The 13,836-nt window shown below is 38.4% G+C and overlaps 1 protein-coding gene across 7 annotated transcripts in view; it reads right to left on the reverse strand.

The window, feature by feature from the left end:
- Window positions 1–11,387, reverse strand: part of IFT56 (intraflagellar transport 56) — a 44,236-nt gene extending 32,849 nt beyond the window's left edge. The window contains exons 1-6 of one of the 7 annotated variants that reach the window (XM_057731685.1): window positions 11,032–11,381; window positions 10,388–10,525; window positions 6,298–6,390; window positions 4,840–4,954; window positions 2,965–3,014; window positions 1,114–1,259 (exon numbers count right to left, since the gene is read on the reverse strand). In XM_057731685.1, the coding sequence (XP_057587668.1) occupies window positions 1,114–1,259; window positions 2,965–3,014; window positions 4,840–4,954; window positions 6,298–6,390; window positions 10,388–10,525; window positions 11,032–11,034 (545 nt within the window). In that variant the 5' untranslated portion in view covers window positions 11,035–11,381. Of the gene's footprint in view, window positions 1–1,113; window positions 1,260–2,964; window positions 3,015–4,839; window positions 4,955–6,297; window positions 6,391–10,387; window positions 10,726–11,031 lie in introns of those variants that run through there. The other 6 variants (XM_057731684.1, XM_057731688.1, XM_057731687.1 and 3 more) reach the window with 6 other exon arrangements.
- Window positions 11,388–13,836: the final 2,449 nt, after the last annotated feature.

Below are 13,836 nucleotides of genomic sequence, written 5' to 3' on the forward strand. Positions count from 1 at the left end.
ATGTGCCACAACTATTGAGCCTGTGCTCTAGAGCCTGCGAGCTACAACTATTGAGCTTGTGTGCTGCAACTACTGAAGCCTGCTCATCTAGAGTCCATACTCCGCAACAAGAGAAGCTACTGCAATGAGAAGCCCGCACACCACAATGAAGAGTAGCCCTCACTCGCTGCAACTAGAGAAAGCCTATGTGTAGCAATGAAGACTCAATGAGCTGATAAATAAATAAACACATAATTTTTTTTTAAAAAGAAAGAAGCAATATAATCAGTGTAGTATTTTTCTTTTTGTACTATAATACTTGAGTGCTTTGATATAAGTAGAGTAAAAGATGACAATTAGAGGAGAAAGGGAAAAGTTCAACTACTCCCTGTTCACGTTAAAAAAAACTAACATAATCAGTAATTAAGTATAAACACAAACAAGCAGACACCACACAGAATATGGACAGAAAAGGCAAGTAGATTTGATAACTGAGAAAGGGAATGGGTGGGAGATTGTGACAGTAAAGCAAAAGAAAGGAGAAGGGAAGTGGATGAGATATTATGGGGATGAAGGCGAGATGCCAAGTGGTCAGTGACAAAGTTGTAGTATTAATTCTTCAGAATGGTTTGTTTCTAATTTTGTCAGCAAGTTACGTACAATGTAACTATAACACTGATACACCTAGACCATGCATTTTCAACAGGTGTGATATCACCCCCAAAGGGGCAAAAATTGGTTCTTATGAAGAGGTGGAAAATCATACTCATTTTATGTATAAAGCATAGATATACATACAATACCTATGAAGAGGTGGAAAATCATACTCATTTTATGTATAAAGCATAGATATACATACAATACCTAAGTATATCTGTGGTATTGAAACTTTGTGGGAGAGCAATTAAGGGGGGGAAAAAAGTCTAAAAAGTCTCCTTGGAAGGTCAACACTGAAATAAAGGTGGCGCAACCCTGATCCAGACAATAAGGAGTTCTTAATCTCACCAGATTATTAACTAAATAGATTTGAAAAGATGGTGATATTAGATCCAAAGGACACTAGTTCGTCAGCCAAACTAGGTACAGAAGAAAGGAACAAAATGAGATTTCAAGCAGGCATAAAAGGACACAGACCTATTATCTAGCAGAATTCGCTTATAAATATCAATAGCTTCTTGGTAGTGAGATCGCATATAGTGGATTGAGGCCAAACTGAGTTGATCTTCTGTGATATCCTGAAGATTCTGATGAAAGTTCATCAACTTCTTTTCATCATTAAACTAAAATTGTAAGCAAGAAAAAGACATGTAAAGATTCACATTAGAGTACAGTTAGAGAAATCAACATCTACATAATGGATATTTTAACTCCTCCTTCTTCAGCCATTTGTCCCTGTTCTCTCTATTTTCCTTCAGCTCCTAGTGTTCTTTATCTCTCCTTCAGAGAAAGAATAAAAACAGTGCCTGGAGGCAGAGCCTTAACAATGGAAAGCCTTTAAATTACAGCTCATATTAATTACTTGACCCCCCTCTTCTTACCTTCTTTTTCTTTTCTATTTCTTTCTTTATATCTTCTCCCTTTCCTTTTTTTCTATGTATCTTTTTTACATGCTGTTTATAAGAGAGACATTTAAAATAGAAGGACATAGAAAGGTAGAGAGTGAAAGGATGTAAAAAGATACAATAAGAAAACACTAACCAAAAGAGGGCTGGTGGAGCTACACAAATATGACAAAGTAGTCTTTACATGAAGGGAGACTTTTAGAGATAAAGAGAGACATTTCCTAATGATAAATGTTTCCAATCCACTAGATGGACATAATTCTAAATCTGTATGCACTTAATGATAGTCTGCAAGACATGTAAAGCAAAAATGGAAAGAACTTAGAGAGACAGACAATTATAGAATGAATTTTTTTTTTTTTTTTGGCCACGCTGCCCAGCTTGCAGGATCTTAGTTCCCTGACCAGGGATCAAACCCATGCCCTCAGCAATGAAAGTGTGGCGTCCCAACCACTGGACCAATAGGGAATTCCTGAAATTTTTAAATGCACCAAAAATAATTATTTTCAAATACTGCCTCTGGACAGTATCAATTAAAAGCTTTACATTTTTATTGTTCATATTCAGTAACTCAATAAGCCCATTTTAGGGTGTTAGAATTACATTTTTATAATTAAAATTAAACCCATCTAGGAGTCAAATAACTAGGAAATGTTGAGTGAATTGTGGCACATGCATACGAAGGACTGTTATTAAAAAAAAGTATGGTTTTTAAGACTAGTGACTTGGGGATACGCTCATAGTATAAAGATAAGTTTTTAAAAAAGCAGAATACAAAAATATATTTTTAACGTGAATCCCATTCTGCAAAACAAATGAACAAAAATACAAACATGCATATAAAAAATAATTATCCCAAAAGGAGATATGGCAAAAGGTTGAAATGTAGTTAGCTTTAAATATGGTAGATGTTATATTCTTTTACTGCATATTTATATTTTGCTTAATAGACTGTGTAATTTTATAATATGAAAAAATATTTTTAAAATCATTTTATGATATGATCAAAATTATTGCTATAAGGCAATTCTGAAAAGTATGTATTTATTTTCAGGAGTCAGGGCGGGGTGTATTTGATTCTGTTTCCTAAGAGACCATAACATGGTGGAAAAAAACGAATCTTAAATGACTACTGCTTAAGAAGAATCAAAACCTAACATCTCTGAATAAATAGAGTAAAAAAAATTAATGAGGGAGAAAGTCCTATAAAATTAACACCTGTATTCTACTGGTTCTAGAAATACCATTAATGAGAATTTCTACTTAATTCTTTCACCCTTGTTGGTAACAAGAAGAAAGAAAGAGAAAAATATTTTAAAAACAAAAAGGGTGAAGTCAATTATACTTCAATTAAAAAATACTTAAAATTTTTTTAAAATTTTAAAACATAAAAACTAAATGTGTGAAATAGTAATTTAAATACCTTGTGAGCCAAGTGGAAGAGGAGGCGGTTTTGAAGTCGGCTTTTTGGAGCTGAGAAAAAAAATCCAAGGTGCTTATTAAAGAACTCAATTTTCTATGGCACTTAGTTCCCTGCAGGAGTGACATGAGACTCAGGTAAATCTTCCCAAATCCTTACCTATCGCATCCTGCTACATCTCTGCTATATTGTTTTAGTCTAGTCCTAATGCAGTAGCAGCAACATCATCAAGAACCAGAAGTTAAATACTCTAAGGTTCTTCTCTTGCCCATACTTCTTCCTGACTCTCTGGTGGTAAAGCACAGCATGGCACTCCTCACAGCTCCAGTAGCAGCCCACCTTGTGTAGTTCACACACTGAACCAAACACTGGAAGCAAATGGTTATGGTCATCTCAACACATGTAAGAATCCACTCCCATTCAGCTATTCGTCCAGTGTTCTTTGTCAATTCCTTCTGAAATCTCCTTTTCATAATTACACTGCCACATTTCCCTAAATACTAGCCCAGTCTCCATTTCATAGATCTTCTGGCATGATTATCCTCCATCTAAAACAAGTAGCCGAACAAAAAGATTAACACCTTTTAAGTTCCAGATCCCTTTTGTGCTCTTGGAGAATTTTATTAATTCTGAACACTCAATCTTATATCTCTTTACAGCAAAAAGTCATACGTCAATGTAAAATAAAGAAAAAACAGATATGGAAAGAGAGATGGCTACCTTGATCACCTTACGTGTGTCTAACTATTCTAAGCACAGATAAAATCTAAAAACATGACATAAATAACTCAAAGGCCTTTATAACTAAATTAGGAAAAGCTACATTAGTAAATTGAAACAATCTGGGTACAAATTAAGAGGCTTCAAGTTCTACATTTCGCATGACTTTGAACTGGAATTGTACCTAAATATGCATATACCAGCTAATTCTCTAAGAATTCTTCCTTGGAATACAGTCTTCCCTAACATACTTCCTAACAAACATTCTTTTGCCCAATTTCTCTACTTTTCTTTGAATTTAATTTGATTCATACTCTAATTATTCTTAATCTTTCCTCCCATATTTCCCTTTTGCTCTACTCTTATTTGCAAATTTGAGTCCAGTTCTCCTAAGATGACTGTTCTGGCAAGTAAAGCAAAAGGGAAGAAACCTGGATTCTTCACATTGGAATTACTTGGTTTCTCATTCAGAAGCGGGAGAAGAAGCTATAAAATGCACATTCATAAGAGCTTGAACGACTATACCCAACTCCTACCAACAGCATGAACTTCCCACCACAGTGGGGCCTAAGAAAGGCACCTTGCCCTTTTTCTTCTCTCATCCTTCTGCTTTTTGGCTGTAGCTTCTGGGGAGGTGAAGTGCGGAGGGTAAGCAGCACAGAAATTAACTCTCTTTTTATTTTTTTTAAAGATTTATTTTATTATTTTTTGGCTGCACTGGGTCTTCGTTGCTGCACATGGGCTTTCCCTAGCTGTGGCGAGCGGGGGCTTCTCTTCGTTGCGGTGCAAGGATTTCTCATTGCGGTGGCTTCTCTTGTTGCAGAGCCCCAAGTTCTAGGCGCAGGGGCTTCAGTAGTTGTGGTGCGTGGGCTCAGTTGCTCCATGGCATGTGGTATCTTCCTGGAGCAGGGATCGAACCTGTGTTCCCTGCATTGGCAGGCAGATTCTTAACCACTGCGTCATCAGGGAAGCCCCTAACTCTCTTTTTAAACATAAAGTTGCTAAGATCTAATATTCTTTGAAGAGTAAAGCTTTTTTTTTTAAGCTTTCTAATGTCATTTGATTTTTCCTCAATAGAAAAAGGAATTAAATAAGTTTTAAAATCTCCAAAATGACTCTATTAGTGATGAATACCAGATATTAAAAGGGCCAATTTACCTTTAAATCCAGCTGCTTCCGCTTGTTTATACATTCCAAGAAAAAAGTAGGTACAGGCTAGGTTCACCCAAACTTCAGGATTGCAATTTTCCTCTTTTGTTGCATTTTCATATTCCTAAAATATACATTTCAGCAGTAAAGCAATCAATGGGCTATTCCTTTATGTAAAATGGAAAAGGAGTTCTAATTGATTGGGCAACTTCACATTTAGGGAATTTTATATGCTCCTTAACTATTCTATACCTGTAATATTAAATACTGAAGCTAAGGCTCAATCCTACCCATGCTGGGCTGTTGTCCACATAACCTTATATTTGTTTGTTTTCCCCCTTTTAATATTGATATGGGCGAACAAACTGCAGAAATGAAAAAGCAACTAAAATACTTTCTTTTTGCTAACTTAAAAAGACATTAAAAAAAAGATACGTGATTAAAAATGCATAGGTTCAGTTAATTTAAAATCTGATAACCTTAATACCCTACAAATTTCATTTCATTCTAATTGTTTTCTGGCTTTATTTGGCTTTACACCTTTTAAGTTTGGTGGGTTTTGGTTTTTTTTTCCTGTTAAGGACAGTTTCTGAGATTCACTTTCTTAACTATATTTTCCATACACACTTTTACTATTTATCAGTCTTCACCAGATGCCTTTTTTCTTTCTTACTCCATTTGGGCTACTCTCTTTTCTCCTACATCTTTCACAAATACTACCAGCTTCTATTCTGCCCTTTTCACATCTTCACTTGTCCTTCACTGATTTTGTTGCTTTTATTCATATTACTTCCTCATTACCTGATCTTGGATACTTTTCATTTTAGTAGCCCAGATTCTTTTAATATCCTTAGATCACATTTTGAGAGTAAGAATATGTGGGAAATGTCCAAACAATTTCATTTATGAATTAAAAATTACTTGACATAAGGCATCTACAATTTTATCTAGATCCATAATTCCATAGATTGTTACTTACATTGTAGGGTTTACAATGACCAAGAAAAACAACTTTCAAAGCTACACTTAAAAAAATATAAAGATAATATAATCTTTCCTATGTCTAAAATTAACCACGCAAAATAACAATGAAGTTCCTTTGAGAAAAGAATCATGAAATTTTTTATCAAAAGGGCTTATTTTTCTTCTCGTGAAGATTTCCTTAAGAAAGACTAATATTAATATATTGAACAATCTCATTAGTATATGTCTAAAAGGAAAAAGTAAACAAACATAGATACATATACATATATAGAAGATTTCTGAAGCAATACATCAAAAAAAGAGCCAATGGTTACTTCTGTTAACAAAGAAATAGGATTGAGGAAGGCAGACAGGGTGGCTTTTTTCCTTTTTCCTTTGTTCCCTTCTATATTGTTTGAATTTTACCATGAGCAGGTATCATTATAATACAAAGTTTAATAATATTTCAAAACCCTTCTGTTATAAAAAAAAATTTAAACTAACCTCCAAAGCTCTCTTGTAGTCACCCAGGTGAAAAGCACAGTATCCAATCCACAAGTTTGTGTCCTCTTCTTGTTCCCCAACATGACGTTTGAACTTCACGTTAAAATTTTATGAAAAAATAATTATGAGTACTTCGAATAATAAACGCTCTGTGTAAAAAACTGCTGTTATTAATGAGCAATAGGAAATCACAAGTTATAGAAGCAAGATAATCTCAGTTTAATTAAACCAATACCTACAGAACTCAGAGCAATTACCTTTACGTCAAATATTTCACAGTTGTTTTTCTGTGTTTACTGACAGCTTACTCCAGATACTATTTAAGGGCTATCCTCAGAACAATTCTGAGTGATATATAAGGAACCAAGATTTATGTGAAATATTTAATGCCAAATACCTGAGGGTTAGAGAAATTAAGCAATGAACTCAAGGCCACGCGCAGCCAGTAAGTGTGGTGGCAGGGACCACCATAGCCCACTGACTCCAAAGCCCATATTTTCACCCCCCTTATGCTCTGTCCCACATTCAGCTTCACACTTCAAACCTGTCTCATGAGCGCACACATATATTTATTCATGAGTTATAACCTTTCACTGAGGACAAGCCCTTAAATCATGCTATTACCCTTGAACAGGCATATCAGGGCCTACAAGAATTAAAGATGTTTAGAAGACCGCCTAATCATTTATGTCCACTGTGAAAAAACATTCATGAATTCATCAGCCAATGACAGAAAAGTCCTGTTTTGGGGGAAAGCAGTGAGAGCTTGAAGGAGGAGTCTGAATTACCACAGCGAGGTGAGATTTTCTTCATCCTACATGGTAATAAGTCAAAAACATGGGTGAGAAAGCAAAAATTAAACAGATCATTGTCAATCTGTGGTGACTTAAATAGGAAGGAAATAAAAAAAGAGTGGATATATGTATACATATAACTGATTCACTTTGCTAAATAGCAGAAACTAACACATTGTAAACACAACTATACTCCAATAAAAATTAATAAAAAGTAAAATTAAAATTAAAAAAACACCCAGATCATTGTTACAAAACTTCAGGTACCTCAACCATTACAAGATGAAGACATCCGTTGATACTTTCTTGTCTGAATAAGAATTTATTCCTGTAGCTAACTCCATAATATCAGAAATTCTCCCCTCACCAAAGATTGTGAATTTGAGTGCAGTGCCTTAAGTCTGAAGAAATTCTTATTTGAGGTCTCCCTGAATTTGCCCCAGGAATTCCCTGGAGCCACAGGAGAGGTCACGAGACTTCCTCATCCCAAACCACGGCAGGTCCCACTCCCATTCATTATGGCACTTTGGCTGCCTAAGAATGAAAGCGTAGAGCAGAACCTTCCTGACAAGTTAAACGCAGCATGGGATTACACAATAAGGAAAGTGTGGTCACTGCTTCAAAGAAAAGAGAGAAGAGAAAAAGAGACTGACAAAAATTACACATATATCTACCACTCAGTCCACTGATTTGCAAAGCTAGATGGTCCTTCCAAGTCAACTCCCCCACTTTAAAGATGAGAAAGCTGATGCCAGAAAAGTTAAGCAATGTGCTCAATACCAGAGCACTAGCAAGAAACACAGGACTCTACATGAAAGACTGAGAAGATACATAAAGCTAATTAAAACACTTATTGCTGATAGAGTAATACAACTGTTGTAGTGCTTTAGAGAAATGATTATGGCACAACTCAACTGGGCTGTGCTGTCAAAACTCTTCATCTCTTCAGGCTTTGGTGCACCCCTTTCATTCTCCTATAATATGTGCTTCCCATAAAGCCATTTCCCAAAGTGCAGTATCCTTAGACCAAGTACATCAGGAGCACTTAGGCTACTCGCCCAAAATTATGGGTTCCTGAGCACTATAGGCCAATTCTGTAAAGAATCTGAATCCCTAGAGCAGGAGTCCAGGAATGTACATTTTAATTAGTACTCTAAGTGACTTGGATGCATATTAAAAGTTGAGAACTACTGCCATAGAGATTTGAAATATCTTCTGAAGATATAGTATTTTTAGAGAATAAGCATGAAACAGCAGAATTATTTAAATTTGATCAAAATGTTATAATATATAATAGGAATAAATCATAAATTGGTCAGGGGGTGGAATGAAAAATGTGTGAACTGACACTGTATTAAATGTCCCTCTAGGGCTTCCCTGGTTGCACAGTGGTTAAGAATCCACCTGCCAATGCAGGGGACACAGGTGCGATCCCTGGTCGAGGAAGATCCCATATGCCTCGGAGCAACTAACCCCATGTGCCACAACTACTGAGCCTGTGTTCTAGAGCCCTCGAGCCACAACTATTGAGCCCATGTGCCACAACTACTGAAGCCCGCATGCCTAGAGCCCTGCTCCACACCAAGAGAAGCCACCACAATGAGAAGCTCTCACACTGCAATGAAGAGCAGGTCCCGCTCTCTGAAACTAGAGAAAGCCCAGGCAGCAGCAAGCAAGACCCAATACAGCCAATAAATTTAAAAATTTATTAAAAAAAAATTCCCTCTATATTTTTAGGTTGGATTCACCATCAGTGGGACTAGACACAATTAAAAGCGTTCCTCAAGAAATAAGTCTATCTTTTTTAGGAGACAAGGATATACAATGGCGAAAAGGCAGCCTCTTCAATAAGTGGGGCTGGGAAAACTGGACAGCTACATGTAAAAGAATGAAAGTAGAAAACTCCCTAACACCATACACAAAAATAAACTCCAAATGGATTAAAGACCTAAATGTAAGGCCAGACACTATAAAACTCCTAGAGGAAAACATAGGAAGAACACCCTTTGACATAAATCACAGCAAGATCTTTTTTGATCCACCCCCTAGAGGAATGCAAATAAAAACAAAAATAAATAAGTGGGACCTAATGAAACTTCAAAGCTTCTGCACAGCAAAGGAAACTATAAGCAAGACAAAAAGACAACCCTCAGAATGGGAGAAAATATTTGCAAACGAATCAACAGACAAAGGATTAATCTCCAAAATATATAAACAGTTCATCGAGCTCAATATCAAAAAAACAAGCAACACAATCAAAAAATGGGCAGAAGACCTAAATAGGCATTTCTCCAAAGAAGACATATGGATGGCCAAGAGGCACATGAAAAGCTGCTCAACATCACTAATTATTAGAGAAACGGAAATCAAAACTACAATGAGGTATCACCTCATACCAGTCAGAATGGGCATCATCAGAAAATCTACAGTCAGTAAATGCTGGAGAGGGTGTGGAGAAAAGGGAACGCTCTTGCACTGTTGGTGGGAATGTAAATTGATACAGCCACTGTGGAGAACAGCATGGAGGTTCCTTGCAAAACTAAAAATAGAGTTACCATATGACCCAGCAATCCCACTACTGGGCCAAGACCCAGAGAACACCATAATGCAAAAAGACACATGCACTCCCATGTTCACTGCAGCACTATTTACAATAGCCAGGACATGGAAGCAACCTAAATGTCCATCAACAGATGAATGGATAAAGAAGATGTGGTACATATATACAATGGAATATTACTCAGCTGTAAAAAGCAATGGAACTGGGACATTTCTAGAGACATGGATCCACTTGGAGACTGTCATACAGAGTGAAGTGAGTCAGAAAGAGAAAAACAAATATCGTATATTAACACATATATGGAGACTATAGAATAATGGTATAAATCAACCAGTTTTCAAGGCAGAAATAGAGACCCAGATGTAGAGAACAAACATATGGACACCAAGTGGGGAAAGCGGGGAGGGTTGGAGGGGAATGAATTGGGAGGTTGGGATTGCCATATATGCGTTTGCTAATAAGAAAAAAGATACCAAATTGTACACTCTAAATATATGCAGTTTATTGTATGTTAACTGTATCTCAATAAAAGTTCTTAAAACAAAAAGAAATGTCTGTCTTTTTAGTTTATCTTAATCAGATTTATAATTAACCTGGAATCTGTGCCTGACTAGATTTACAGAAAGCCCCAGAATGCACCCACCTGTTCCAACAGCATAGCAACCAGCATTCACCCAAGCATTCCTCTATATTGTGGTTATTCACCTCCTAAAAAGCAACCTTCTTTGGACATTACCTCCAACAGGGTAATAGCTCCAGTGAAATCTCTTTGTGAAAGTAGCTCCTCTAGTTTTGGAATCTTCCTACCTTTCTTCTTTCTTTTGTCAGTATGCGGTAGGTCCCCGCCAACAGCAGGTTTGGCCCTTGAAAGCATCTGTGAAAGAAACAACAAAGACAGCTGTATGATCCCATTCCGATGGTCAGTTTTAAACTGAGAGTGACGGCTCCAGGATTTATAAGTCAAATCCTTAACAACGAACCCAGGTAAACCTATTCAAATTCTTTCTGTAACACGTATTTTACTAAAAGGGCCATCACCCTGTATTTGAGCTGAACGAAACTGCTACTCCCTACTTCTTTATCTCCTCCAATTAGAGTGAGGTAAGAGATGCTTCCGCGCAGCTGCTGTCATCTCAGCCTTCCCTACGTACGCTTTCCATCCCACGCGCAGCTCAGGAGTGGGGGAAATGGAGAAGCAGGAGGGAAGAAAGCAACGGTACATTTACAATTGCATCCCTGTCCCCAGTGGGAACACGGAGAGGGCACAGATATCATCCTCTGCTGACAATCCTAGACTTAACCCAGAAGTGTGCTGGGAACCTCTAGCCTCCAGTCCCAGGACCTACTCAAAGGTCTCCCTCACTGTTCAAAGCCACTAACCATCTTGGCGTCGGTCCTGTGAGTCCCGTCTACAGACAAACAGCAGTAGGCCGGGCCTCAGCTAGCCTCTGCATCCACAAAGCTCGCTCGGTTTCCACGGCAACCCCGCGGGGGGACTGGTCCGTCCCGGAGGAGAGCTCGCCGGAGAACCGGTGCCCTCAGCGTCTTGGTTCCCTTAGGCTTTCACCGCCGCAGGAGTGAAAGTTTCTCCGGAGAAGAGCGTCGTTCTCTGTGCTGGGACCGAGAGTTTGACTGTACCTCTGTGAGTTTACTTTAGGAAAAAAGCGAATTAGAATGGCATTGTTTTTCAAATGCAAGTTTCTCGGGAAAGTAATTTTCAAGGACCACTTCCGATTTGGACCGCGTTGGGCTCCTGAGCAACCCCGGGCGCTGGCTGGCACGTGATCGCCGTCTCCTGGGCAGTGCTGGAAAGCTTAGGAAAAAATTTCTGCCAAACCAAGGAAGCTGATGTTTGGAGTTGGGAGTTCACCAGAATACGGTTTCTTATTTCCATAGATAAACCTACCCTTGTGATGTGACATTGTATTATGATTTCTGCTTATAGAGTTTAGAATAGAACCTCTGATTTGTTAGAAATAGAGAAACAAGATGCAGACTCAGTGGCCAATGTGGCACCCATCTCAATTGTTTCTAAAGGTCTGTTGTAAAATTTTGAATGTATAAATTAAGATTACTGCAGTGTGAAGTAAAATAAATAAATTGGTTTTGGTTTTGGGGGTTTTGGGGGGTCTTTTTGGCTGTGTCAGAGGGCTTGTGGGATCTTAGTTACCCAACCAGGGATGGAACCCCGGCTCTCTGCAGTGGAAGCCTGGAGTTCTAACCGCTGGACAGCCAGGGAATTCCAGTAAATTGTTTTTAAAGATATGAGGAAAGACAAAGAAAGGTGCATAACATAAGAGTTGTGAGTTTAAGTTTTATTCGGGATCTTTTTGAGAACTAAAGACGAGGAGACAGCCACTCAGTAAACTCTGAGGCTACTCCTCTGTAGTTGGGAAGATGCAAGAGTCTAGGGTAATTAAAATTCTTCCTGAGATATACATCTAACTATTTATGGGACCAGCCTATTCATGTACATCCAAAGCACAGATGCCTCATTCTGTTTTCGCCTTAAATTCCTCTAAGAGTCCTACTGTCAGTCAGCAATTGCGGTGGGTACAACTGAACCCTTGTGGAAATGGGTGATGAGAAATGCGCTTTGTTTTAGCAATCCCAATTTTTTGGGGTCTACACCTGTATGTTGATGTTAAAAAATGCACAACCCAAAAGTTGAGAGTTATATTTTATTCGGAGAACCTTACTAAGGACTATAGCCTGGGAATTAGCCTCTCAGATCACTCTGAGGAACTGTTCCAAAGAGGTGAGTGAGGAGCCAGGTTATATAGGAGTTTTTGCTGGGAAAAAAAAAAAAAGGTATTCAAACTTCAAAAGGTTACTGCTAATTGCAAAAAACAGACATCTCAAGGTAAGGATTTTAATGCTTTTCTTTGTATGGGAAGATGCAAATGTCTGCGCTGATTAAAATTATTCCTTTGATATGCATCTTAACTATCTAGGGCCAGTAGCCTCTTTTTCTCCATCCTGAATTCCCTTCAGGAGGGAGCAGCTGCAGTGACTGTCTGCCTGATGGCAGACAGCATTCTTTGTTTACCGAAATGGCAGGCAACATTTTTTTTTGTCCACAGGTAAGGCTGCTTGCTGCGGGGGTTGTAACTGTTGCACCCTAGGGATTGTACCCCCACAAAAGATAGGGTCTGAGCACGGTTGCTGGAGAGGGTCTCAGTGGAGTGTACGCACTACGCTGGAGACTTGCCCTTGTCAGAGCTGCCTGAGTAGAAGCTGATTGCTGAGAAAAGCCAGCACCGCACTGGTTGCTGATGCCTCCATCTAGAACTCGTGACTGCCATCTCACTGAGGATGCCTCCCTTCCCCCATCTCTCTTCAGAGTGGTTCCTTAAACCCTTTGTTTTCTTTACTATTGGGTGTGGCTAATTTGAGTGTATTGACTGCAATAAGCCAAGTGATTGGAGCTTCTTATACAGTTGGCTCATGACGCATGACGTGTTTTATGACTTCTCAATCCCACGATTCTTACCTGACCTTGTTGCTTTGGCTTGTGGCCAACACCCACACACACACAGTAAGGAACTATATATGTTGTTTGGATGACTTAATTTATCTATCTTACTCCAGAACCCAGTTAACACAGCTGCAACGGTAGTCTAAAATCACCGAATCATGGACTCTTAGAGCTGGAAGAGACCTTTAAAGGACATCTAGTCCCCCCTCAGAATTATCCAGCTGAGGAACTAACACCTAGAGAAATGAAGTAATTAATTCTCCCAAGTATATAGGTAGTTGTGTTATAGTTGAATTACATTACAAACCCCCTGAATAACTAGCCCTATAGAGACTCAGGTGTACCATAAGATCATAGAAGGCAGGTATGATTTCTTAGATTTTTTTTCATCCTCCTTGCACTCTAGTTCCTGTCCCCGCCCCCCACCCTCACCCCCAGTCACTTAGAGAGTGAATGAATGACTACATATCTTCATTCCCTGATATATACAGTTTTGTAACATGGATAAAAGCACATGCTTAGTTTCCCCTCCATCGCCCACCCTCTGGCAACCACTAACCCATCTTCTCTCTCTATGGATTTGCCTACTCTGGACATTTCATGTGAATGAAACCATACAAACAGAGGTCCACATACCATATGTCTAAATACTGAAAAATTGAAAATCAGCCTAGCAAACTGTTAAAATGTTTTATCCTCCTGCCTTG

Source organism: Hippopotamus amphibius, chromosome 4 (assembly GCF_030028045.1).
Source record: "Hippopotamus amphibius kiboko isolate mHipAmp2 chromosome 4, mHipAmp2.hap2, whole genome shotgun sequence".
Lineage (NCBI taxonomy): Eukaryota > Metazoa > Chordata > Mammalia > Artiodactyla > Hippopotamidae > Hippopotamus > Hippopotamus amphibius.